The sequence below is a fragment of the Siphateles boraxobius genome, unplaced genomic scaffold (genome assembly GCF_051911475.1).
Source record: "Siphateles boraxobius isolate OS27281-9 unplaced genomic scaffold, OSU_SipBor_1 33, whole genome shotgun sequence".
Taxonomy (NCBI): domain Eukaryota; kingdom Metazoa; phylum Chordata; class Actinopteri; order Cypriniformes; family Leuciscidae; genus Siphateles; species Siphateles boraxobius.
Genome location: NW_027508953.1, coordinates 6,807,930 through 6,835,216, shown reverse-complemented (window position 1 = coordinate 6,835,216; position 27,287 = coordinate 6,807,930). Strand labels below are relative to the sequence as shown.

The 27,287-nt window shown below is 37.0% G+C and overlaps 2 protein-coding genes across 3 annotated transcripts; both read right to left on the bottom strand.

The window, feature by feature from the left end:
• Positions 1 to 1,320: 1,320 nt before the first annotated feature.
• hcn3 (hyperpolarization activated cyclic nucleotide-gated potassium channel 3) lies at positions 1,321 to 18,058 on the bottom strand. Of its 2 annotated transcripts, XM_077195258.1 has the most exons (8): positions 17,662 to 18,058; positions 16,824 to 17,370; positions 9,615 to 10,047; positions 8,701 to 8,862; positions 7,108 to 7,326; positions 6,878 to 7,024; positions 6,019 to 6,259; positions 1,321 to 3,108 (listed from the first exon to the last, which is right to left on the bottom strand). In XM_077195258.1, the coding sequence occupies exons 2-8, from the start codon at positions 17,330 to 17,332 to the stop codon at positions 2,894 to 2,896; spliced, it is 1,926 nt and encodes a 641-aa protein (XP_077051373.1). In that variant the 5' UTR covers positions 17,333 to 17,370; positions 17,662 to 18,058; the 3' UTR covers positions 1,321 to 2,893. The 2 variants fall into 2 exon arrangements, with proteins under 2 accessions (XP_077051373.1, XP_077051374.1); XM_077195259.1 differs by lacking the exon at positions 17,662 to 18,058 and having other exon boundaries at positions 16,824 to 17,467.
• Positions 18,059 to 20,050: 1,992 nt separating this feature from the next.
• On the bottom strand, positions 20,051 to 22,204 carry LOC143701920 (uncharacterized). The gene is made up of 4 exons (XM_077195609.1): positions 22,099 to 22,204; positions 21,096 to 21,460; positions 20,924 to 21,011; positions 20,051 to 20,834 (listed from the first exon to the last, which is right to left on the bottom strand). Exons 2-4 carry the CDS (start codon positions 21,284 to 21,286, stop codon positions 20,694 to 20,696), a joined length of 420 nt encoding a protein of 139 aa, XP_077051724.1. The 5' UTR covers positions 21,287 to 21,460; positions 22,099 to 22,204; the 3' UTR covers positions 20,051 to 20,693.
• Between the last annotated feature and the right edge of the window lie 5,083 nt (positions 22,205 to 27,287).

Genomic DNA, 27,287 nt, shown 5'->3' with positions numbered 1-27,287 from the left:
TAGCTGGCTAGCCACCTAAACCGGCTTCATGGTATAGGCCCCAGCTTGCTTTCGTAATGTAAACACTCGTGGTCTAATGTGTTCGAACAGCCACAAAAGAATGCCTACTCTCCATCTCCTGGTAGATACCACACATTTGTGCTGTACATGTTTGCCTACACACACACACACACAAATAAATACTGTATAAATGGATGACATATTTGTTACAATAAAATATGACAGCTTTAAGACAACAATATAATAACAAAGAGAAGTCGTACTTACAAATTGGAAACTCGGAATTCAGATGAGGTGTAAAGTTGGAAGGGGCGTGTCTATAGACAAGTGACACTTAAAGGCATAGTTCACCTAAAACTGAAAATTATGTCATTTACTCACCCTCAAGTTGTTCCAAACCTGTATGAATTTCTTTCTTCTCCTGAACTCAAGGGAAGATATTTTGAAGAATGTCGTAATGTCGAAAGTCAATGTTCAAAATATCTTCTTTTGTGTTCAGCAGAAAAAAGAAATTAATACAGGTTTGAAACAACTTGAGGGTGCATGAGTAAACGATGACAGAATTTTCATTTTTAACTGAACTTTAAAAGCTGCCTTTTAACATTAAAAAAATCTTACTGACTCCAAACTTTTGAACGGTAGTGTATGAAAGTTTTTTGCATTAAAAAAAATCAGATAGCCTACTAACAAAAAATAGATGACAAAATATCAAACCAAGTGTCATATATTTTAAAAGTAATGATCTACACATTTTGTTGCATTTGTGTAAACTTGAGGGAAACTGATGACACTTGGTTTGATATTGTATTATCTATGCAATGAAATCATTTTTACAATTTAAAAATCAAAACAATTTTAACTGTGGCTTATTTGTCCAAATCACTTTAGTAGACAACCTTTGTTGTATCATTTCACCCCGAGTATTAATTGCACAAACATTAAGTGTAGTTTTATTTAGTTTGAAAGCAATTAAATGAAGGAAACTAATACCTTGAAAATATTAAACCAGGCAGATGACATGACACATATATTCTACCAAACTGTATGCAGACTCATATACAGAGTAACTGTCGTTTACAGCTCATATTATGATGTCCTTTAATGTGAATTTTAGTAAAAAGTGATGTAAAAATCTTTATTGTAACAATCTTCACTGCATCTCACTATTAGTGTATTGTTGCAATCAAAATAAATTCCCACAATTGTTCCCAAAAACAATCTCTATAGCGACATGGAAACATCAAATTAACTTGTATACTCAAAATCACAATTGTTTTTCCATAATACTCATCATTCATCTCTATAATATCAAACATTACGTGGGACAAAATATATATTTTTATTTACAACCACAGAGAAGAGTAGAAATGTTACAAACATAATATTTAATTTAAAATTAATATTTGCTCCTGGGTAAAAAATTTCCTCAAAAGCACATCTCAAGGACTCATCAGGCCAAACGGAAATGAGTTTAATCAGCGATTATGTGACTAATATTGTTTAATACTTTAATATGACGCTAAGAAGACAGTGGACAGGATGTCCCAGCTTATAGCCAAGTCTTTCAGATGACATCTTTTGTTACAGTCCATGATTCTTAAGTGCTCAATGTTGATCCGGAATGCAGATAGAATTCATTTTAATCTGAGTTAATATTGTATTGTTGAACATCTAATCGAAAAAAAAATATTTTCAACTTTGTTTTGATTAGTTTAACTTGATACATGGGGTCACTGTGATTTTGCCAAGATAGACATGTTCCTGGATCAACACCATTTGTTGATCCTGGAACAACATTCCTGTCTGAAAATGTAATCCTAACCCTATCCCTAACCTAAACGTTAACTCTTTCTATAACTTATCCCTAAAATCATAGAGAAATTATAGGTGATTAACACTGATGTAGAAGCAAAAACCCTGATATTTGGAATGTTGATCCAGGAACATGTTGTATTTGGTGAAATCACGCTCACTGAAACCAATGTCAAAGACAACAAGATTAAGGAGTAAAACATATACTGAGTAAACATATGCAAAACCACCTTGGAGATGTTTTGCAAAATACAAATTTTACATGGAGCAATTCCCTGACTAAAGGCTACTATTACTTGAAACTACACTCTCAGAAGAAAAGGTTCTCTACAGAACCTAACAAGGGTTATGTCGGGCACTTCATAAATAGAACCTTTTTGGGGTTCCCATTATTTTATGGATTTTGTTTTAGTTCATTCATTTTTACATTACATTTTTATTTTGATAAAATTTGATGAATTAAACAGCTTGTAAACATACTTCATTACAAGAAAATGTGAAATAACCCATTAAATATGAAAGTATTATGCAATCATTTAAGACTTTTCTCCTTATACTGAACATTTTTGGTATAAAGTGCTCTTTAAAATTGAGTCAGGATCCCTAGGGTTTTATATAAGGACACTTTTTTCTAAGAGTGTAAAAAATAAATAAACTGTTGTAATGTTAGATTATGTTTTATGCTATGCTCATTTCATTGTATTGTTAATTCAATCGTAGTATAATATATTGTTGCATATTGATTTGTTATCACATTGATCAAGGTCCCTGCTAAACTAATCGTTTCTGACTGAAATTAATTACATAGATCCAGTATATCAATAGTCAGCTAAACATTATCAGAATTACAGGACTGATATTGCTCATTTTTACATTGCTATACATTGCATTGTCAAAGTAGGAATAGGAAATAACTATTTTAAGGAATAAATCACACGTCTCTGCAACTGTGCATTGTCATTAATGTCAATCATGTGGACACTGTAACACTTTCCTCCATGTTTTTTTCTACATTCATCCATCTTCAGTGAGTCTTCGGTCAGTCAAAATTCATCAAGAGAGAGTTCACGCAAAGAATCCGTCAGTCCCCAACATTCTCCATGCTCTTTTGTGAACACAAAATGCGGTTTCCCTCACGGTCCAGTCGGTCCACTGCCACGCTCTCAAACGCCCTCCTCATTAATGGGTTCTCCTCTAAAACCTCATTAAAGCTGTCCACACTGAGCGAGTAAAGTCTGCAGTATGTTTCGGCTCTGACACTGGCTGTACGACGGCCACGGGTCAGTAGACATATCTCTAAAAAAGAAGAGGAACAGAACAAATTTAGATTTAGCTTTATAATAGCATATTGCGCTATTATCTGACTAAGGAACTGAACAAAATTATAAACACTTTTGTTTTTGCCCCCATTTTTCACAAGCTAAACTCAAAGATTTTTTCTACGTACACAAAAGGCCTATTTCTCTATATTGTTCACAAATCTGTGTTAGTGAGCACTTCTCCTTTGCCGAGATAATCCATCCACCTCACATGTGTGGCATATCAAGATGCTGATTAGACAGCATGATTATTGCACAGGTGTGCCTTAGGCTGGCCACAATAAAAGGCCACTCTAAAATGTGCAGTTTTATCACACAGCACAGTGCCACAGATGTCGCAAGTTTTGAGGGAGCCTGCAACTGGCATGCTGACTAAAGGAATGTCCACCAGAGCTGTTGCCTGTGAATCTGCCTCATAACCGCAGACCACATGTAACCACACCAGCCCAGGACCTCCACATCCAGCATCTTCACCTCCAAGATCGTCTGAGACCAGCCACCCGGACAGCTGCTGCAACAATCGGTTTGCATAACCAAAGAATTTCTGCACAAACTGTCAGAAACCGTCTCAGGGAAGCTCATCTGCATGCTTGTCGTCCTCATCGGGGTCTCGACCTGACTGCAGTTCGTAGTCGTAACCGTCTTGAGTGGGCAAATGCTCACATTCAATGGGGTCTGGTACTTTGGAGAGGTGTTCTCTTCACGGATGAATCCCGGTTTTCGCTATACAGGGCAGATGGCAGAAAGCGTGTATGGCGTCGTGTGGATGAGCGGTGAACAGTATTTGAGAGAAAAAGCCCTTTTGTGTCCATAGAAAGTCCTAGCTCTTTGAGTTCAGCTCATGAAAAATGGAGGCAAAAACAAAAGTGTTGCGTTTATAATTTTGTTCAGTGTATATAGCATGGTCTGTCTGAATACTCGATTCTGATTTGCTGGAAGGTGTGCAATAAAACCAAACTCAGTTCCAAGTTAGTTGAATCACCGTATTAATGTGCTGTTTTCATTGAAGTGCACACACACATATGTCACTCACACACAGAGAGCAGATCGCACTGCACACACAGAGAAGCATTCAGGAGCACAAATAGCTTTGATACAAAATAGCTTCGCTACTGAATCGCTACATTATATTTCTCAGCAAGGGGGGGCATACATTGCATTTTTTGTCATAATTCAGGTCATAGTTTTGTTGTTAATGGAGAGAGAGGTGGTGAACAGACGCAGGCATGCATCTATCTCACTCTCTTTCTCAATTATTAAAGCGGCACTATGCAGTTTTTTTAGCTTAACTGGACAGCTTCGGAGTTATGGGAATGGTTATATGACTCTTTTCGGGCTGATTGGTGGCCGTCTCCATGAACGTCTCATAAGCCGGCATATAAGAAGCAGAGAGCTAGGGAAGCATTGTCGGAGGAACAGAGAAAGAGGAAACGGCAGACTGACCGATGCAAGGAGTCAGACACGAGTAAACATCGGACCTGCGTTTCCAGAATGGCAAAAAAAACCGAAGAAAGCGCGGTCGGAAGAGTCTAGAAAAAGGAAACGAGAATCGGACAGCGCGAGGAACTGAACAAGAGTCCAACTCGCTCAGGCTTTCACTGTTAAAGTTGATTCCTGTGATTATCATGAGAACAGTTGTCAATATCTCACATAATCATCAGGACATAAATAAGCCTACACGTTGTAAATAGTGTAAATGAGCGCAATTTGAAAACTATAATGATAAATTGCAATAATCATGTCTAACAACATCATAACGGACATTGTTATGAAATAATGCAATGTACATGTAACTTTATTAATAATGTAATCTGGCATTTAGGCTCAGGTAAGCCTAACGCGGTAGGCTACTTTATTATTATAAAGTGCAGAGGTCGTGAGTGCAGATACGCTCTGCGTGAGTGGTATTTACGACAGTAAAGTTAAATACAAGTACTCTACAGCGACTCTAGCGGTCACTGTTTGACAAAAGCGGAAATCCTGCATAGTGCCGCTTTAATTCAAATAAATGCTATAATTCATTCATTCAAATAAATGTAATCTTACGCACTACTTTATCTCTGTGTCAGATTCAAAGCCGGCAGAGTGATAGATCTAATGAACCGTAACTGACGAAAATAACCATCAGTTTTACCCGCGGCTTCTGGTAAAATATTGCACTGCAAACATCAATAACAGCTTTAAGTTGTCAATGCTGGCAAATGACCATGGTATAAGCGGGATAATCCACGGCTAGCAGTGCATTAAATGATTTGAATGCACTTCGTGGAGGCAATCGTTTAATGCACAGCTTGCCGTGGATTATCCCTTACATATCCATATACTGTATATATATATATATATGTATATATATATTTTTTTTACAATACAATACATACTAATATATACTATATAGCAAATCTGAACTGCCTGATTTTTTTTTATTTTGTCTCAAAATGTAACTATATTGTCGTACAGCTCCATATATAAAGTTGAATATATAAGCATGTCCAGCTTTATCTGCATACATATAGTATATATCAAATCTCAACTTCTTGAATTCTTACATTTTCACAAAGCGTAAACTATATTATAGGCCATCTAATCTATGGAAGTCAAAATTGTGAGTTATAAAATCAGAATTGTAAGTAATTAAGTCGAATTGCGAGATATATTGTAAACTCGCAATTACCTTATTTATTAATTTTTCCATAGCAGAAAACTGCTATCTGTTTAATGTGTTTAATGTGATTATAAGGCATGAAGATATTGAGATATTGTAAACATTAACATCATGATTCTCTGTAAAGCATTGCTTTGAAACAATGTGTATTGTGAAACAAATAATGTACGCTAAACAAATACATTTTACTTGACTTAAAAGCATCTAAGGAAAAATCAAACTCACCACCAAAGTAGCAGCCATCATTCAGTTTCTTCTCTTTATTGTCATGAGTGATTACACTGACACAGCCATGCTGGATGAAGTACATTTTCCGACCGAGCGTCCCTTCACGGATGACCATATCGCCCGGCTGAAAGACCTCGAAGCGTAACTTAGTGAGGAGCACTGTGACAAAGTGAGGATCTGCATTTGCGAACAGTGGCATGTTAGCTACCAGCCCACGGCAGTTAAAGTTCACTATCTCCTGCAGGTAGAACACACAATACAAGATGGATTAGGCATATAATCCATCCCAATTAACACATATCAGCACATAAGCAGTACATGGATTTGTCCTATTTAATTGACACATGCTAGGAGATGATAAAAGGGATTATGTTTGAGAAACAAAATAGACAATAATGGGAGATAATGTGACATTTCAAAGTGAAACAGGACATTCAGCTCGCAACCATTATTACATTAAGCAACATGATTTTTTCTATTATAATTTTGGTAAGATTTTAGAAAGGCTACCCAATATATATATACAGTGTATATATATATATATATATATTTTTTTTATATATATATATTTTTTTTAAAACTGACTTAAATTATATTTTTCTAAGGCCACTGTATGTAGTTTTTCTGTATGTCTAGTTGCAGTTGGTTCTAAATTTTAACATAAATTTAGAACTAATCTCAGTGATAAATCATCATTTGCATATGAAAATATGCGTATGAAAAACATAAGCACGTAAACACCGTTAATGAATGAGACACAATGTCTAAATAGTTACATTGGCTATTAGTAAACAATAGCCCACACAGCCTTGGAGATGTCAACCAAAAAGGAAAAAAGAAAAAGCATAAGAAAAACCTCTTTTAGCGGGTCACTGAGTTCTCCGAGGATATTTTCCTCATCAAACATCTTGCCCTGGAAGCGGTGCTCATAATAATCATGGATCCTCTGCCTCATGTCAGCTGGGAGCTTGTGGAAGGACATGTACTGTTCCACCTGCTTATACTGTAGCAAACCAGACAACCAAATTGTAAAAAAAAAAAGTTTGTCTCAAAAATGTTTTTAAATAATTACTGAGCAACTACTACCTTCTCTTGATACTGACGATGGGAAGCATCTAAGGACTGGACCAGGTTGGTGGCATTGCCCAAGAACATGGCGTAGCAGGTGGCGCCAATAATCATGCTGATCATCGTGAGCCAGACGTCAGTTGGTCCATCAGGAGCCTGAGCACCATACCCAATACACAGCATGTGGCTCATGGACATAAAAAGGGCATAAGAGTATTGGACGTCCCAAGTGGAATTCTGACAGAGAAAGATATATTCATAGTACGTAAATTTGAAGCAAAATTTTCTGTTCACACAGTTGTGGTTCGATTAAAATGAACGAAGTGTGTGAACGCTGGTTGCACCAAACAAGCGGATGGACACCTTTTCAGTGGGTCTCGATAGCTTCCAAATGAACTCCGAATTCTTTTGACTGAAATGTAAACGCATCACGGACCAAAGACATCTTGTCATAGGAGCTACGTTGCCTTTTACAGTTCGGTACTTGGAGCAGATCTTCATTTGTGGGTAAACAATGGAATTGTTGGCACTATTTTGTACACTTTATTTGTGATTTGGTAAAAATACCAGCATACAGTAGTGGCCAAAAGTGATGTCCAGGTATGGGATCTTTGTTTTTAATGACCCTACATGTTGAATTACACCATCAAAATATGAGGAAAATATTTTATATTTTTAAAATATTTTAAATATTGGGGAAGAACAAAACTATGGAAACAAAATTTAAAAAAGTAATTGTGACTTTTTGACTCACAATTCTGACTTTTTTTCTTGCCATTGCATGTTTACATCTTACAATTCAGAGTTGTGATTGCGAGTTATAAAGTCAGAATTGTGTGATATAAACTAGCAATTACCTTTATTTTTTATTCAGTGGTGGAAACAAGCTTCCATGCAAAAAATCTGACAAAATTATTTGGAAAAAAAGGCAAACTACAGTTACAGGTTTTATTTTACTATAAAAAATAAAAAAAGCTCACAGGGAAAAGCATGCATTAACTTCAACATAATCAAGTATTAATATTTCATTGATTCTCTCTTGTTTTTGCTTGTGTTCATAATTTCTTTGTTTGACAGCTTGGCCAAAAATTATGTTGGTACAATATGGCATGTGTCATTGAGTTATCACACACAAAAAAATACTGATTCCTAGAACAACTATGTAATATGGTTACAAAATCACAAATTTTTTATAATATTTGGAAGAAAAAAAATGTATATTTGAATAAAGAGTGATGTCAATTTTCCTATGCCGGACATCACTTTTGGCCACTACTGTATATACGCACATACAGAGAGTTCATTTAGCCATTTTGTTTTGGATCTTCAGTAATTCCATCGCAAAATATACGTGGCATTAAAGCTGTTTTATTTTGTATCTTTAGGTTCCATCTTAAAAATGACAGTATGAATGCTTAGCGAACCAGAACTAAATGCATCATTTTCCTTTTTGGTTCGGACCGAAAGAACTGAACTACAAGTGTGAAAACACCCTTAACTCTTTAGGACTTTAGGGAGTGGATGTGCATTTTCTGAATTTCCTAACAAACTAGCACAATTCTCCAACAACCTCAAACATACCTAAACCTAAAACCTAAAACAACCTCATACCACCATGTTGTTTTTGGAGACCCAGCAGTTTGCAGGGAAGTCTTGCAACATGGGCACCATGAACTGCATGCAGCCGTCCCAGTGACACAGCAGCAGCATCATTCCAATCAGATTCACTATGCGAACCACTGCGCTTGCAAGGTCATAGGTCATATGGAAGATCTGTATTAAAAAAACAAAAACAAAGGGTGAGAGATAGTACAAGTGAGTTCAAGTTGGTCACACAAATTTGCCCAAAAAGCTGCTTGGTTTAAAAAAGTGACTTTTGTGTGATCTGTGCTTCATACATCGCTTGACTACAGACCTTTACTCCTAATTATTTCCATGCTATGGCTGATAAATGGCAGGTTTTAATATAAATAATAAAGCACTAAAGACAAAAATCAAGTAGAAACACGCCGGAAACTTAAGCGGAATTTTTATCATTACAACATTATGATATACAGTTAAAAAACGGGTATTAATCTTGAGATAATACATTTAGCAGTTATTAAATTATTAAACAAAAGTGTTATTAAACTATTGGCAAGAATTCAGAAAGGCTACATTACCTACCTTTTTGCCATGTCAATTTATTTAATTTGTATACATTTTATAAACTTTTCTCTCTATATATATATATATATATATATATACTGTATACTTAAAAAACAGACTTCAATTATTTGTTTCTAATGCCACTGGAAGCATTTGATTTTTTCTGTATTCGGTTTTTCGTGACTTCTGTATGAAAACGCAGGTTTTAAGCATACATTACGTAGTCCGCCTTGTTGATTTCAACCAAAATGAAAAGCCATTTCTGAAATGGAGCAAGTTATTACATAAAAGATGATCATCTGACCAAAACTATTTCTTTCTTTTCCATCCTTGTCTTGATTTCCTCTATCTGTTTCTCTTCCTGCTCCTTCACTCACCTCTTCCCACTGATGAATGTAACGTATTAATCTGGACAAGCGCAACAATCTGAGCAGGCTGAGGATCTTGGTGAAGCGGACGATACGCAGTGCCCTGGCGGTGCGGTACACCTCTGCTGACTCAAGCCGGGACTCTATATCCACGATCAGGAAGATGTAGTCCACCGGAATAGAGGAGATGAAGTCTATCGTAAACCAGCCTCGCAGGTAACGGCGACTGATCACTTGCGGGTCCAGGATGATTTGGGAGTTTTCTTCTTCCATAATGCCGGTACGAAAGTTGAAGATGAGGTCAGCCAGGAAGAGGGTGTCAGAGGCCACGTTGAAGGTGATCCACGGTAGCGTGTTCTGATCCTCAAAGAAGGTGATACCCCATGGAAGAATGATGAGGTTGCCCATCATCAGGCAAAGCATAACCAAGTCCCAATAGAACCTGTGTGTGAAGATGCATGATGTAAGGAACAAAGGATGGATTCTGCCTGGAGTATGTATATTAAAATGCATAACTACGACCAAATGTGATTCAAATTAAAGGATGCACTAATAAAACAACAATTGATAAGCTGACAATTTTTTGTAAAAACTCATACACAGCCAATATTAAAAGTCTGCAATATTTTATCTAAATAAATTGAAAAATGAAACACTAAAAACTAAAATGAGTGTTACTAAATGATTAGTGCTTTTAGAGATTGACTTAAATGAGCATTAGATGACAGTAATGGTAATCTAAATGTAAAAATAGGGGAAAAGAGCAAACAATTAAGTATCTTTTATCATTATGAATATCATTTTACCATAATAACTAAATATTTAATATCAGTCACTGTCAGACTATATATATATATATATATAGTCTGACTGATATTAAATATTTAATTATTAATTAATTAATATATATATTTATGAGTAATATATCATACATTCCTAATCTAAACGCTAATAATTGTGCTTTTTTTGTAAGAACTTTGAAGCCTTTTAGCAGCTAATTTTGCCTCTAAACTGAACAAATCTGGGTTTCTAAAATTATATCAAAAAATAAAGTGGAGACAAATTCAGAGCAGTATATCCCTGTGGTTTAGAGGTCTAGGCTGGAAACCTGAAGGTTACTAGAGCGGTCCTTCAGGGTGCTATACGGTGACTGTCTCTGTAACTTAATAATAAGACGCCGTCCTATAGCGACGTCCCATGTTTCGTGGAAAAAAATTCAACCAGCCCCAGACATTTGCAGATAAATAAAAGATTATTTTCTAAGAAACAAATATGTGACTCTGTAAAGCACACCTGGTAATCTATTATGGACAAAAAGTTTAAAATTACAAGTACTTTTAAAAGTTTTATATCCAAGCGCAGGAAGAGACGCAACCGGGTCATGTACCAATGTAACTCCCTATCACTTTCATTTCCATCTTTTCTTTTCTACCTTTCTCTTCTTTCTATCCCCATCTATATCTCTTCTCCTCTGTATATGTCTTTTATTTTTTTATTTACTTTTATTATTATTATTTTTTACAATAGATAATAAATGATAGCAATTTGCTACTTTACAGTACTACACATTGTGGATGGGGAGATATACAATGTATATGTATGTATGTATATATAGGTGTGTGTGTGTGCGTGTGCGTGCGTGCGTGTGTGTGTGCTTGTGTGTGTGTGTGTGTGTGTGTGTGTGTGTAGAGATATGTATGTTCATCCATATTGCTTTCTGTTTTATGTTGTTTATATGTTAATTTATATATTTGCTCATAAGTTTCCTCTCGTATTATGCATTCTTTTCTTGTTTGTCGTCAACAAGCTTATTTGTCTGATACATGCTTTTTCAATATCTATATGTGTCTATATTTGTTTTTTGCTGTTGTTTTCTTTATGTACTTATCTGTATTGCATTGTTTGCTTAATAAAAAAAGAAATAAAAATAAAATAAAATAAAATGACAAGTACAAAATAACCCATTCATTCGAATAAGTATCTACACACTTAGATAAAATGTTCAGTGGGGTTTTACCTAGAACCCTGGGGTTCTTGACTCAGTTTTAAAGAATGATTAATGCCAAAAAGATTCTATATACGGAGAAATGTCTTAAATGATTGCATAATACTTTCAGTTTTAACAGGTTATTTCAATTATTCTAGGGATAAAGTATGTATACGAGCTGTTTAACTCATTAAATGTCATAAAAATTAAAAATGAATTGAAACTAAATTGATTTGATTTGAATTGAAGGGAACCCCTAAATAGTTCTATACATGCCTAACAGAGCCCTTCTAGGTTCTATATAGAACCTTTACTTCTAAGAGTGAAGTTCCTCTCCATGTTAATTACTAAAGAGGTAAAGGAGAGTTGTGAACATACTGTACAGTGACTGTTTAAACTGGATATGCAGTCTTTTGCGCACTACCGTACATATGCTCAGTGGTTTGAAGTTTCCACATGTGGTCATATTTTCCAAAGCACCGTCAGTCACCTGGAATGAGCGGGTACTTGAAAACTGTTTTTAAAAGTTAAATATATTTTTATATCTTATGGTTGTCAACTGTCATTTTGGTTTTTTTATCAGGATCAGACAACTCTGATGATGAAAACTATTGACATGAGCTATGGGTTTGCACTAAAAACATAGCACTAAAAGGAACAGCAGATTTGATCAAAAGGCATCCAGTATATGACATTTCGGTAACACTTTACAATAAGATTTCATTAGTTAACATGAGTTAATGTATTAACTAACATGAGCTAACAATGAACAAAACATTTGTTACAGTATTACTATTTATTATTTTTTGTTAATGTTAGTTTAAAAAATACAGCTGTTCGTTGTTTGTTCAAGTTAGTTCAAAGTGCATTAACTAATGTTAACAAATACAACTTTTGATTTTAATAATGTATTAGTACATGTTGAAATTAACATTCATTTAGATTAATAAATGCTGTAGAATTATTGTTCATTCTTAATTAAGTTTAACTAAAGTAGTTACATAATGTTATGAAACCTTATTGCAAAGTGTTACGAATATGTCTTGTGTAAAATGAGGAAGGGGAAATAAAACATGACAAATCTGCTAAACAAAAAAATTAATTGAATGAGTATAATTTTAGTCATCCAATTTACTATTAAATTCTATTATACTATATATATATATAAATATCAATACTGCCTCAACCTGAAAAACCCAAAACAAAAAGTCTTGTAGTTTTGTAGGTGATTCAAGTTGTGATACTTATGACCTTTTAACCTTTAACATTTTTTAAAATTTTTACCATGTTTAAGTGTCCCAGTTTAAAAAATGAATGTTGAATGTTATCAGTAAGTATGGAGTTGAAGTAATTAACAACAATGTTAACAGTAACTGGGCCAGAATGCATTAAAAATGCATTTGATCTATGTTGATAAAACAGGAGTAATTCAAGGGTTTGTTTTACTGTAGCTAAAAGGAATATCTTGGCACATTAAACAAATTAAAGTAAAAAAAAACAGTAATGTAACTGGTGATTCTAGTGTATCATTAAATTGTATTAATGATTCAAAATGTTGGTTTTGATCTCCTACTTGCGCACCCAAAATTTCCGCTTTGGACTGTGTATGAAACAGGAGTGGAGATTGAGTTCCTATTACCGATCATGTCTTGCTTTTTGAAAACACAATCCGTTTATCCTTTGACATCTTGCTGCTTTCTCTGCGTACGTGTTTCAGACAAAGAACATTAACCTGACACTGTAACCGAGTGGGACCTTCCAGGCCATCCTTAAACGATGATAGCATTTCTGGCTAATGGTAACTCTATAAGAGAAAGCACTGTATCTGACCTGTGTAGCATTGTGCTTTACTGTGGTGATTGAAATGTATGTGCTTTTAGGACCTGATTTGTGGCATAAGTGCTTGTTAACATTGTATGATTATTGATAGCAATGAAAGTTAAGTTGAGTTGTTAGGTGTTTTCTCACATCACAGCCATTCACTATAGTTATAGACCAATGAGCCAAAAAAAAAAAAAAGACCACCTGCCTAATGTACTGTTGGTCCACCTCGTGCTGCCAAACAATCGTCCACCCGTTGAGGCATGGACTCTACAACAGCCATGAAGGAGTCCTGTGGTTTCTAGTCCCAAGACATTAGCAGCAGATCCTTTAAGTCCTGCGAGGTGGAGTGAAATTATTGGCCCAGCACATCCCACGTGCTGCTCAGTTTGATTGAGATCTGGGGATTTTGGAGGCCAGTACAACACCATGAACTCTTCATTCTGTTCCTCAAACCTGTCCTGAACAATGTGTGGCAGAGTGCTTTATCACGCTAAAAGAGCAGGGTGTTCTACGAGGGAACACCATTGTCATGAAGGCATGTACCTGGTCTGCAACAATGTTTAGGTAGGTGGCACGTGTCAAATTGACGTGCACATGTATGGCCGGACCCAGGGTTTCCCAGCAATTCATTGCCGAGAGCATCACACTCCCTCCACCGCCTTGTCGTCTTCCCGCAGTGCATCCTTGTGCTATCACTTCCCCAGGTAAACATTGCACACGTACACGGCTTTCCATATTATGGACCAGGCAACCTTCTTCCACTGCTCCAAGTTCCAGGTCCAACAGTGCCCTGTTGGTGGACAGGGGTCATCATATGCACGGTGTTGTGGCACATTTCTCCCATAACAATCATTAAAATTTCTGCGTGACTTGTGCCACCGTAGACCATCTGTTGGCTCAGACCAGACGGCATAGACTTCGTTGCCCTCCTGCATCAATTGACCCTTCGCAAAGACCCGCCCCCCTTAGTTACTGTCGCTATGTCCGACAAGCTACGTCGCTCTCACGCACACACCATGTTCTCACGCAGTGAAAAATACATCGCGGATCAGAGAGGAGACTGACAATACGCTGACAGACAGGACAGACCAGGTTACTTTTCGGTTACTTTTGATATTAAACATATTAAACAAAGTCTTACCTTTCAAATTTGGTCATTTTTAAAAAGAAGTTTAAACAATAAATACGGTTTTGTGGCTCTTTAATGTGACGTGACAGATCGCTGTAGAGCCTCAGTTAAAGCTGCTCGTGAACCGATCATCTCTTCCTTCTAGTTATTTATAGCATCAAATAAACATGAATGAACATAAGAAGGAATGTTGTTTAACCGCGTAAAGGCGTCAGTATATTCAGTTTTTCAAGTTCAAATCCTCCCATGTTAATCTACTAACTCTCCTGACTGCTTTGTCGGACAAAATGTCGGATGGCGAAGTATGATTGGTCAGATCACCTGTCAATCAAGCTCCCTGCGAAGGGTCAATTAGGCTTGGGCGCCCAACACCCTTTCACCGGATTGTGGTTTGTCCCTCCTCGTTGGTAAATTCACACCACTGTTGTCCAGAAGCGACCCACAAGCCTTGCCATTTCAGAGGAACTCTGACCCAGTCGCCTTGCCATAACAATCTTGCCCTTGCTAAAGTCACTCAGATCTTTATTCTTGTCCATTTCTCCTGCATCCAACACGTTGATTATGAGAACTGATTGTTTGTTTACCATCTAATCTACCCAGACCTTAATATGTGGTCTTGTTAAGAGATGATCAAGGATATCCGCTTCACCTGTAAGTGGTCATAATGTTTTGGCTCATCAGTGTATATTAACCATGCTAATGAAAATAAATTGTATGATTTTTTTTTTTACACTATCTAAAGAAAATGTGAGTGGTGTTTGGTTTTGAAAAAGTTATTCAGATGGTGCTAGGGTGGTTGCCAGAGCTCACTGTCTGCTTGCTCTGTTCTGAGTTTTTGACCAAGTCAAAAAAGTCCACCCTCAACTGTACCAGTAACAATAACTAGTTTATACCAGTTTATATTAACTAAAGATTTCATGCACTGTATTAAGTTCCGAAACATTCAGTGCAAATCATTCTTTATTCTTAAGGCCTGTTCACACCAAGAACGATACTACATAAGCTTCCACCCAACCGGGCGCTATCGTTCTAGGCTGCGTTTCTCAAAAGCATTGTGAATTAAGTTGATTCAAGATACCATTGGTGGCAATGGTTCTACGATCTACTTAAGCCTACGATGCTTTTGGGAAACGCAGCCCTGTTTATTCTAAGCACGCAGAATGGATTCTGATTGGCTGTAAATTATTTCATCATCGGCTGGAGAAAAAACCTTCTGCAAGTAATTCCAACTATATAATTTCTCTGTGTCATCATTATAGTTGTGGTGTGGACTCTGCAATTCTTTAATATTTAAAAAAAAAATTAGAACTATATCTTTATTGTTATTGTTATAGGCCTATATTGTCCTTGGTGCAAAAATATTCACAATTATGTGGTTCATCTCGTTTTCTATGAGAAATGTACATGGAGAATTATTGTTATCATTAACAAAAACTCAAAATATAATAAAAAACATTAACGTTAACTGAAATAAAATAAAAAATCCATAAAAATATATATTATATCAGCTGGTAGCCAAGAAAGCATTTCTACTTTTCACTTGTTTTAAATTGAACTAAAATGGCTAAAACTAAAATAAATATTACTAAAACCTAAATATAAATATTTTAAAAAAACAAATAAAGCACAAATAAAAACACAATACAATTAAAATTTGACTTAAATCAAAATGAAAACAGAAAGTATATTAAAAAAAAATGATTCCAAATATAAATTAGTACTATAATATTATATTAATGATACTAAAATAACACTTTTATTTTAAAACTGAACAAAACTTGAACAAAACTGACTATATCTGTACTCAGAATGAAAAAACACTCATGAAATACCTTAAATGCCACAAACCTCAACAGTTGGTACATGAAAATTGACACGCGATTATTTTAACTACAGGAACAAGCTTACACTGACATCACATGATAAAAAGCAACAAAAAGTAACAGCAAAATCAACAGCAGCTGTAAAATAAAACTAGCAAAATTACTCAAGCCCCAGTGAATGCTGGGGAGAGAACAAACGGGTCAGAACCACTAGGCAATTTTTAAGAGTAAGCATATTTGAACTGGGGAAAAAATGACTTGTTTTAAAGTCAAACCAACATCTTTTTTTAAAAATTGGAAAAGATTTGTCTTGAGAATATTAAGTGAACTTAAGCTACTAAAATCAAGAAAACTTAGCCATTTACTTAATCTAAGAACCATTTCACAGTCACAACAACACCCACTTGTTTGACGTTCTGCCAAGTCATATTTTCCCTTTCCCCTGCGTCACTCACCTGAAGTCACTATATGGATGTATAATCCACACCCCAAACGCCTTGATCCTTTCTTGCTCGGCAGCGACACCCTTTGCACTCCCAAACATCCGCAGCGAGAACTTGTTGACCCCTGGCTGCAGTATGCCTCTGAACTGTCTCTGGAGAAATGTGGATTGGTCATCGAAGACCCTTTCCTCTGATTCGGATGGAAGAGGGGCTTCCGAAGGCCCCGTTGACTCTGCCATGGCTTTGTCGGAGCGAGGTGGAGTGGATGGGGTCACGGTGGTCGTTGCTGTCGTGCCATCTAACCCTGCAGTCACCTCAAGGGACTTTGAGGAGGGACTGGCCCCCGAGTCTGTCTGTTCTTGTTGGTAGTTCGCAATGGACAGCAGTCTTCTGCTCACATCCTCTCCTCCTCGCAATAAAGTCCTTGAAGAGGAACGCAAGCTGGTTAGGGAGAAGGCACCTCTGGAGCGGAGCTTCGAGTCACCATTTGAAGCCGGAGGCTGTCCGTGTTCACCATCCATAATTCAGATCTGATCTTAATGCAGGTTCAGGTTGATGACTAATTTGGCAGATAAATCGAGCAGAATCTCAAGAACAGAATGAAGACATCACACTTTCCCAAATACAGAATCCTTTTGTACTTTCAAAGCATGTAAGGTTTACTTACAAAACAAAACAAGTTTTCAATATGAAAAGGTCTAGATGTGATTTTAACACTTCTAAATACTCATACTCATAATGCAAAATCATCTTAATTAAAAGTGTTTGTTGTTTCTCAATTAATATATGTTTAGACAAAGCAATAATCAACTAGCACTTTCAAACATTACTGTATTTACTGCAAGTTTACCAGTATACAATCGGACTCTCGCGTGATCCAAAAACTTCCAAGGGGAATCCAGACGTTCCTCACTGCGTAATGCATCCGCCCTTGGAAAGCTCTTCTGGGAATAAGTGCAATTATTGTCAATATTATTCCCCTGTATCAACTTTCCATACATATAACATCTCGCTCGCTGGCGAAACCTCCTCAGAATGAACGCGCGGGTTGTCTTGTCATCAAATCACGCGTTACTTCTTACATAAAGAACGGGATGAAACCCGCAGATGTTTGAGTATATAATCGGCTTCTTGATACCAGGCGCGGTCTTTATCTCCCTCTCTGCTGACACCTGCGTGTTATCTGTTCAACAAGCTGTCTGGGTGAACAGGTAGGGGACAGAGCGTCACTCCTCAGCGGCCCAGCCGGGGAGGAAATAGGCGGGGCCAACCTGTGCTAGAGGACACGGAATACGCTGGAGGCTCACAGATGTATTAACCTGAGGCTGATGGTAACTTTAGAAATACATTCTTGTGTGCAGAAATGTACTGTATTTTTAAGGGATAAACTAATTTAAAGGGTTAGTTCACCCAAAAAAATTACATTTCTGTCATTATTTCTCACCCTCTTGTCGTTTTAGATGAAATCCGAGAGCTTTCTGACTCTCCATGTGACTACAGTGGTTCAACCTTCATGTTATGAAGCGACGAGGATACTTTTTGTGCACGCTTTTTTTTTTACTTTACTCAACAATTTCTTCTCTTTTATGTCAGTCTCCGACATTGTTCAGGTGAGTATCTCGACGCATGCGTGTGGTGCTGATGCAGGAGTCGGTGTGGTGAAGAGAAGAATCCCACTGTAGCCTACTGCAACTCATCTCTTCAACACACCGGCCTGGCGTTCTGACATACCCAGAAGCGCTCCACTGTGTTTACAAAGTGAACAACGTCGTTGACTGACATGAAAGAGAAGAAATTGTTGAATAAAGTCGTTATTTTTGTTTTTGCGCATACAAAGTATTCTCATCGCTTCATGACATTAAGGTTGAACCACTGTAGTCACACAGACTAGACGATGTCTTTACTAAATTTCTGGGCTTTGGAAGTCGTCTTGCTTAGCTATGGAGGGGTCAGAAAGCTCGGATTTCATTAAAAATATCTTCTTTTGTATCTGAAGATGAACAAAAGGTCTTACGGGTTTGGAACGACATGAGGGGGAGTTGCCTATGACATAAATTTCATTTTTGGGTGAACTATCCCTTTAAGATGTAGTATGTTTGTATTTGTTTATTTGTTAATTCATTATTTAAAACATTATATATATATATATATATATATATATATATATTTTTTTTTTTTTTTTTAAGTTTTCATCAGCAGTAAATAACTTTATTTATTTAAAATATATGATAATTTTTGTGTAATTTTTATAGCCTATATTTATTTAAGATACAGTTAAAAAAATGTTAAAGTTAAAAAGTGGTTTTGTTTGTGGGTTTCAAACCCACCTAAATTAGAACAATTTTGTGAATTTTATCCTCCAAACTGTATTTTAATATCAAAATATATATATATTTTTAAATTACAGAAGCAATATATTCAGACAAGTAGGTATTTTACCATGAATGCCATCACATTTTATTGGGGTAACTTGTCATGTGGTAACTTTCTAAATCATTTAATTGGTCTTTTTAGCCCAAACAATGGTTGGATATTTTTGCATGTCACCTTTTCCATTCTTGAAATTTCATTGATTTTATTTACCGTTTAAGTTTTGTTGAAGTTTCATTGATTGTTTTAGGCTAGTGTTTGAATTTGGCTGAAACCCATATAGCCTTTATATTTAAAATAATATTTCATATTTCAAATCAGTGTGAAACTGCAGCAGATTTCCATGTGACAACTTACCCCATACTGTGTTACAGCATATATGGGTTACACAAAAGGTGAATTTATGGACTGTTGCATTGTATTATGCCTCCAGGGTGAAAAACAATGGAAATATATGTGCTTAGTAACTGACATGTTCTTGCACAATGTCATGCAGTGGCTTATTGCTCACATCAGTCCTTCAGTAAAGTCAGTGTCTCCTATGGTATCATGTTTCGACTACTGTCAATCCTGTAAAGTGCAGAGTATCGTGTTCCTGAGCCCAAGCTTAAGTGAAATGCTTTACCTTTGGCGAGCAAGAGGAGGACGAAGAAAATAATTAAAGACAGACCTTTGCTGTACAGTCTTTCAACAAACAGGTGGGGAACATGGCCAAATGAGCTGGATCCAGTCCTTCAAAGCTCTGTGCGTACTGGGATAATGTTGTGCTGTAGCTACTTATTACATTTTCTTGCGTAAATATAACACCATTTTGTTCCTTGTGTTCACACGCGTGAACTGAAAATGTTGCAAAATCCAGGTAAATTTGATCAAATGATGAACAAATGTGGATCATCTTTATTGTAAAAATGTAAGTAAAGAAACATAATCTGTCATAAACCGGTTTAGTTGTTTAGAAACAAAATGAGTTCAGTTGTTTTGAAATTACTGTATGACTGAAGTTTAGCATTGAGAAGGACTAGAAAAATGGATAAAATACATGAGTGCACATACATGAGTCTGAGACCACCAGTGAAAATTAATCAGATTTACAAATTAATTTTTTTCCCCGATTTTATTAAGTGACTTAAAGTTAAGAATGTTTAAAATATATTAGGTATCATTTTATCCTTTTTTTCTTTCTTTAAAAAAAAAGACTAATAGGCCTAAAGTGTTTATTATAACCTATTTAGATTTTTATATTATATTTTTGTATCTTTAGTTAGTTTTTAAATCCTGATTTTCAATGAGGTTTCATCATGACCTATAATAATCATGATATATTATAATCAGATTATATTCCTGGAATGCAGCATCTGGTCATAATTCACCTCAAATAGCCTATTTGAATTGTTATTATTCCCAGCATTTTCCAGTAGGCTACATTCTTCTTAATAACCAGGAATAAACTGGATAAGGATAGTAAGATGTAACACCATCAAGAGTCATTTGAAATGTTTTTCTTCTCTGTCTTCACATGACTTTACATGGATCTGCACTCGATGATGTTTGTGCTCCATTCATGCTGAGACTGAGCCCTTGGAAGGCACCAAAAAGAGAGTTGTCATTTTTGGTGGCGGTCTTGCTTTTTAGGTTTGCCCTCTGAACCGGTGCCTGAAAAATATACATATACTAAAGGTAAGCCACTATATCCCGCTATTCCGGCAAATATATGTTTAAAGTGGCGGCAGACATAACAATACCTTTGTGAAGCGGTGTGGATTTCTGTGATGTGTCCTCATTGCGGCTCTTTCTGCGTTCTTCTGCGCAAACTTGACTTGCCTTAATTTCCTGTTTAAACAGAATATAAACAATTAAATTGTAAAGCTATTGGAATTTTAAGTGTCTAATAATCGTATAGGCTTATTTTTGTACCTTTCCCTGTGCAGTTCTGCCTGGTAAGTCCTTAACCAGGACGAGTCATGTGTAGTCTGACCGTAGCAGCAGGGGGCGCTCTTCCGGCGCACGCTCTTGCCTTTCCGGCTAAATCCATCCTGGCTCCCGGTAAAGCAGCTGGTCAGCTGTCGGAGAGGAGCACCCAGAGACTTCTTCACCACGGCGTCCATCTCTTCTTAAGCGTGGTAATGAACGTGAATATCTTTGAGTCTTTATCAAACTCGGTGATATCGAAGTTCAAGAGTTAAAATTACGGATATTTCAGTAAGGAAGTGTATTCCAGATATTCCAGTTTCATATGACCCAGTCTAATGAATAAATGAAAGTACAGGCTGGATTAACACCTAGAAAAAAATCACATAGACCAGTCAGTTTTATAGAAAACAACACTACAAAATTACAACAACACCAGCACTAGAAATATTTCTAAAATGTTTGCATTTTTTGATTGCCTTTATTTATATAAACATTAATACATTAAAATGTATTTACATAGGCTAGAAAACAGGAATTTTATATTCACAATATTTTAAATCAGCTTTTGGTGACCAAAACAAAACATTTACATATAGGCTACATGTAATAATGACTTATTGTACTATTTACAATACACAAATATGAATTTTATTCAAAATCCTTCCTTAGGTCAAATGCATGGAATTTATAAACGAACAATGTAATAAATAATAGCAATTACTGTATTTTAATTTTGGTGATCATTGGAGACTTCTTTTAAAAACAAAAAAATCTTTGAACATTTACATATACATGTAATAATCACTCATTCTACTATATTTACAATACACAAATATGCATTTTATTCAAAATCCTTCTTTAGGTCAAATGCACAGAATTTATAAATGAACAATCTAATAAATAATAGCCTAAAAATAATAAATTAAAATTCTACAATAAACTCTTAAATTCTTCTTGTAGAACATAATGACAAAAAAAAAACATTTAGCAAAAAGGTCCAACATACCTAATGTCCGGTGAAACTCTTCAGATGCACATCATTTGATGTCCAAACTCATCTGCGTAGCTTTTCTTGTTAAGCTACATGTTTTTAAACCCAGCTCCCTCCCTGCATTTCTCCCCAGCTAATTCTCAAATGACGTAATTGTTTATAATCACATTAGTGATGGCAGGAGTATCACAGCCACGTGAGAGAGAAGAAACCACTAATATTTTGCTGCTAATATCAGTTCGGCTCATATGTGTAAGCATCAATATAGTGAAGCTGACCAACTATTGTTTTATATAAACTTACAGAAAAAAGATACCTGTTATATGATGTTTACTTATCTTAAAAGATTAAGGGTAAGATCCTTCCCTTCAACAGATTGGAAGGTAGGAGGGAAAACAGATCGAGGAGGTATACAGACCACAAACATGTGAATGAAGCCAGTGTTGAAAGAATGATGTGACGAAAAGCCATTTTTAACATCAACAGCTGATATACTATCCAGCCTCAAACAACCTGTTTCTAGATCAGTCACAATTTGACACTACATTAAAGTAATTCTTCAGTAATTCAAAATGATTCATGCTTCTCATTATATTATATTATATTATATTATATTATATTATATTATATTATATTATATTATATTATATTATATTATATTATATTATATTATATTATATTATGTTATAATGTTTACCTATTAAGTACAACATTATTGTTGCTGATCATAGGTGGAATTGCTAAGTTCACTTTTTTGCACACTCTTAAACAGATACTGTATTACGGCTGAATTTTAGGTACATTATAGTCTGTTTCTCATTTGACAATAGGTCTGAAATCACTATATCACTCTTATCAGATTATGTCTGCTAGAGTGGTGCGTTCTAAATAAAGCTTGTTGGCTGGTCAGAGAAAAGGTGTTTGTAAAAGAGCTTTCCTGTGATTGTCTACACAATTAGCTGTGATCTTTAAATCTTTTGGCAATGAATGAGGAAAGGCCAAGGAGGGCTAAAGAAAAACATTCTCTGAAATACTCAATTTATATCAATTATGTCTGTGCACTTGACCCTTTTTTCATGCTCTACTTTTGCATATACAGTATATTTTTAGAATCAGTGACATTGTTACATTATTGCAATGATGACTTTCCATTTAGTTTAAAACGCTGGAGCTGACTTTAGCAAAAACTGTTTCAAAGGCACACTAATCAGGTTGAACCTCTCTTGATTTACATCTTAGAATTGGTTTTATGATAGTATTAATTGCCTAAAAACATTGGATGGCATGTGTCCAGAATACACTGTTCGGTGTTTTTTTTTCCCTAGGGTTCTTGACTTAACCAATTACAGTTGTTATAAAAATTATTCAAGCCCCATTGCAAATCAGGTTTGTTGACAAATTTACAGACTTTTAGCTGTTTGCATTGGATAAATCAAAAAAACGTAATTGAAATAGCTCAACAAAACAAATTTCAATTTGGGTTTGCCCAAACTCAACTGAAAAGGTAAAAGAATGGTCCAGAAAGTTAAGAGAAGATATCATCGCCCTTCACAAACAAGGAACAGGATACAAAAAGATAGAGAAGGCACTAAATGTTCCTAGAGAAACCGTTGGAAGCATAGTTCACAAGTTCAAAGTTAAAGACACAGTAGTTACACTACCTGGATGGGGCTATCCACGGCTATCAAAAAACTAAGCAATCAATGGCTGCAACCAGATTTCTGAGAAGGCAGGTTCAGAAAAACCCTCGAGTCACTGCAAAAGAACTGCAGCAAGACTTGGATGCAACAGACACTAAGGTTTCAGCTTGCACAGTAAGACGCGGACTAAACACATGCAGTTTCCATGCAGAACTCCAAGACGCACACCACTACTGACCCAAAAGCACAGGAAAAGTTGTCTCCTATTCTGTTCTGTGGAGCGATGAAAGGAAACTTTTCGGCCCTGTGGATCAGCAGTAATGACAACATCAGCAGAATCAAGCAAATGCTGAAAAGAACACTCTGCCTACAGTTAAGCATGGTGGGGCTCAGGGATGCTCTGGGGCTGCTTTGGATCCTCTGGCACTGGAAACCTGTAGCGTGTGGAAGGCAAGATGGATTTATTGTAGTATCAGGAAATCCGATGACAATTAACCTGGCAAATCTCCGCTCTCTAACAAATAAAACAGACAAACTATTACTCCTCACCTGCACAAACAATGACTTTTCAAACTCGGCTGCTCTTTGCTTCACAGAAACATGGATGAACGGTGCCATTCAGGACAGTGCGCTACATCTAACGGGTTTAAAGCTGTTCAGAGCGGATCGTGTCGCTGAGTTATCCAGGAAAACGAGAGGCGGTGGATTATGTTTTTATATCAACGAAGGCTGGTGTTCAGATGTGACAGTATTAAAGAAGATGTGCTGCCCTAATTTGGAAGCTCTCTTCATTAACTGTAAGCCTTTTTGTTCACCGCGGGAATTTTCCTCGTTTATTCTGGTGAGTGTGTAGGCTACATCCCTCCTGGCGCGTACGTAAGCGTGGCATTTCAACAGCTGGCTGATCAGATCTCACACACAGAGCAAAGTTACCTGGTCTCTTTCACTATCATTCTCTGTGATTTTAACAAAGCTAATCTCACACGCAAACTGCCTAAATTCAGACAGCACATCACCTGCCCCACCAGGGACAATAATATACTGGACCATTTCTACACTGCTATAAAGGATGCATACTAATCTGTCCCCAGAGCAGCTTTGGGACTCTCTGATAACTATCTTCTTCCTGCGTACAAGTAGAAACATAAATCTGCTAAGCCTGTAGTAAAAACTTTAAAGAGATGGACCAGCGAAACAGAGCGGGTTTTACAAGCCTGTTTCGACTGGACTGATTGGAGTGTTTTTGAGGCTGCAGCCACTGATCTGAATGAGCTGACTGACACTGTAACATCCTATATCAGCTTCTGTGAGGACATGTGTGTTCCCACCAGGACTTATTTAACATATAACAATGATAAGCCGTGGTTGACTTCACTGCAAAATTCAAACAGCTTCGCCAGGCCAAAGAGGATGCCTACAGGAGTGGGGACAAAACCTTGTACAAACAGACCAAAAACACACTGACAAAGGAGATCAGAGTAGCTAAGAGGAGCTGCTCTGAAAAGCTGAAAAAACAATTTTCAGGTAACGACCCTGCATCAGTGTGGAAGGGCCTGAAAGCCATCACCCGCTACAAGACACCATCCCCCAACACTGTGGAGAATCTTCGACTGGCCGACGATCTGAATGTATTTTACTGCAGATTTGAAAAGCCTGGTCTCACACCCCACACCTGCTCTGACCGTCTCTCCACACAACCATCAACACCCCCTACTCCCTCCCTCTCCCTACTGCTTCTCAGCCTGCACTTCAGATCTGTGAGGAGGATGTCCGACAGGTCTTCAGGAAACAGGAGACCAGAAAAGCCAAAGGCCCAGACGGAGTCTCTCCAGTCTGTCTCAAAGCCTGTGCTGTCCAGCTGTCATCTATCTTCACACTGATCTTCAACAGACCACTGGAGCTGTGTGTAGTCCCCTCCTACTAGTCAAACCCTCCACCATCATCCCTGTACCCAAGAAACATAAAATCACTAGACTAAATAACTACAGACCTGTTGCTTTGACGTCTGTGGTCATGAAGTCATTTGAGAGACAGGTGCTGGCACACCTGAAGGACATCACTGGACCCTTGCTGGACCCCCTGCAGTTTGATTATCGAGCAAACAGGTCTGTGGATGATGCAGTCAACATGGGACTGCACTACATCCTCCAACATCTGGACAAACCAGGGACTTATGCAAGGATCCTGTTTGTGGACTTCAGCTCAAATTTCAACACCATTATCCCGAATACCCTCCTGAAAAAACTGACCCAGCTGTCTGTACCCACCTCCATCTGTCAGTGGATTATCAACTTCCTGACAGACAGGCAGTAGCTAGTGAGGCTGGGAAAACTCGCATCTCGGCCCCTCACCATCAGCATTGGCGTGCCCCAGGGGTCCGTCCTCTCCCCATTGCTCTTCTCCCTCTACACAAATGACTGCACCTACAAAGACTCCTGTGTCAAGCTCCTGCAGTTTGCAGACGAAACCACTGTCATCGGACTCATCCAGGATGGTGACGAGTCTGCTTACAGACTGGAGGTTGAGCAGCTGGCTGTCTGGTGCAGTCATAACAACTTGGAGCTTAACACACTCAAAACAATAGAGATGATCGTCGACTTCAGGAGAAAACCCCCAGCACTCCCCCCACTCGCCATCATGAACAGCACTGTGGAAGCATAGGAGTCATTCAGGTTCCTGGGCACCACCATCTCTCAGGACCTGAAGTGGGACAACACATTGACTCCATTGTCAAAAAGGCGCAGAGGTTGTACTTCCTTCGTCAACTAAAAAAGTCCAAACTGCCACAGGCACAGATGACTCAGTTTTATTCAGCTGTTATTGAGTCGGTTCTCTGCACTTCTGTAACTGTCTGGTTTGGGTCAGCCAGCCAATCAGATATAAGAAGACTGCAACGGACTGTTAGGACAGCTGAAAAGATAATTGGTGTTCACCTGCCCAACCTTCAGGACTTGTACAATGCCAGAGTGAAGAAACGGGCAGGTAACATCATCACAGACCCCTCTCATCCATGCCACAACCTGTTTGCACTTCTGCCGTCAGGCAAACGTTACAGATCGCTGTGCAATAGAACATCTAGGCACAAAAACAGTTTTCCCCCCATGCTATCGCCGGCTTAAATAGCTAACTCAGAATTGACCACCTGTTTTTATAATTCATTCTCAGTACTTGAGAGAGAAGCAATATTTAGAGATTGTAAATACATATAAAATTTGTATTTATTTATAGAGATGTAAATACAGTACATAATGCACAAATCTGTGCATGTCTTCTGTTTCAGATGTATACCACATTATTATTATTACTATTATTGTTTATTTAATTTATTTATGTTTTTTCCTTAGTCTCATTTAAATGTCTGTTCTCATGTCATATATGGATGTATAAATGTATGTATGCATTTAGCAAGAGCTCCTGTAAAAACCACAACAAATTCCTTGCGTATTTGCGCACTCTTGGTGAATAAAGCTCATTCTGATTCTGATTTTGTTTCTGAAAAACGCCAAGCCATCAGTGAGGAAGCTGAAGCTTGGGCGTAAAATCCCCAGTGTTGAATGAATTCTC

Bases quoted from the DNA above. Each gene is read 5' to 3' on its own strand.
- LOC143701920 (XM_077195609.1), bottom strand. From the start codon at position 21,286: ATGGACGCCGTGGTGAAGAAGTCTCTGGGTGCTCCTCTCCGACAGCTG. The intron at 21,012-21,095 runs GTACAAAAATAA...CTGTTTAAACAG, and splicing joins GCAGAACTGCACAGGGAAAG to GAAATTAAGGCAAGTCAAGT. The intron at 20,835-20,923 runs GTATTGTTATGT...TATATTTTTCAG, and splicing joins ATCCACACCGCTTCACAAAG to GCACCGGTTCAGAGGGCAAA.
- hcn3 (XM_077195258.1), bottom strand. From the start codon at position 17,332: ATGGATGGTGAACACGGACAGCCTCCGGCTTCAAATGGTGACTCGAAG. The intron at 7,025-7,107 runs GTAGTAGTTGCT...GGTTTGCTACAG, and splicing joins ATCGTCAGTATCAAGAGAAG to TATAAGCAGGTGGAACAGTA. The intron at 3,109-6,018 runs GTGAGTTTGATT...CTTCTTTTTTAG, and splicing joins TGATGGCTGCTACTTTGGTG to AGATATGTCTACTGACCCGT.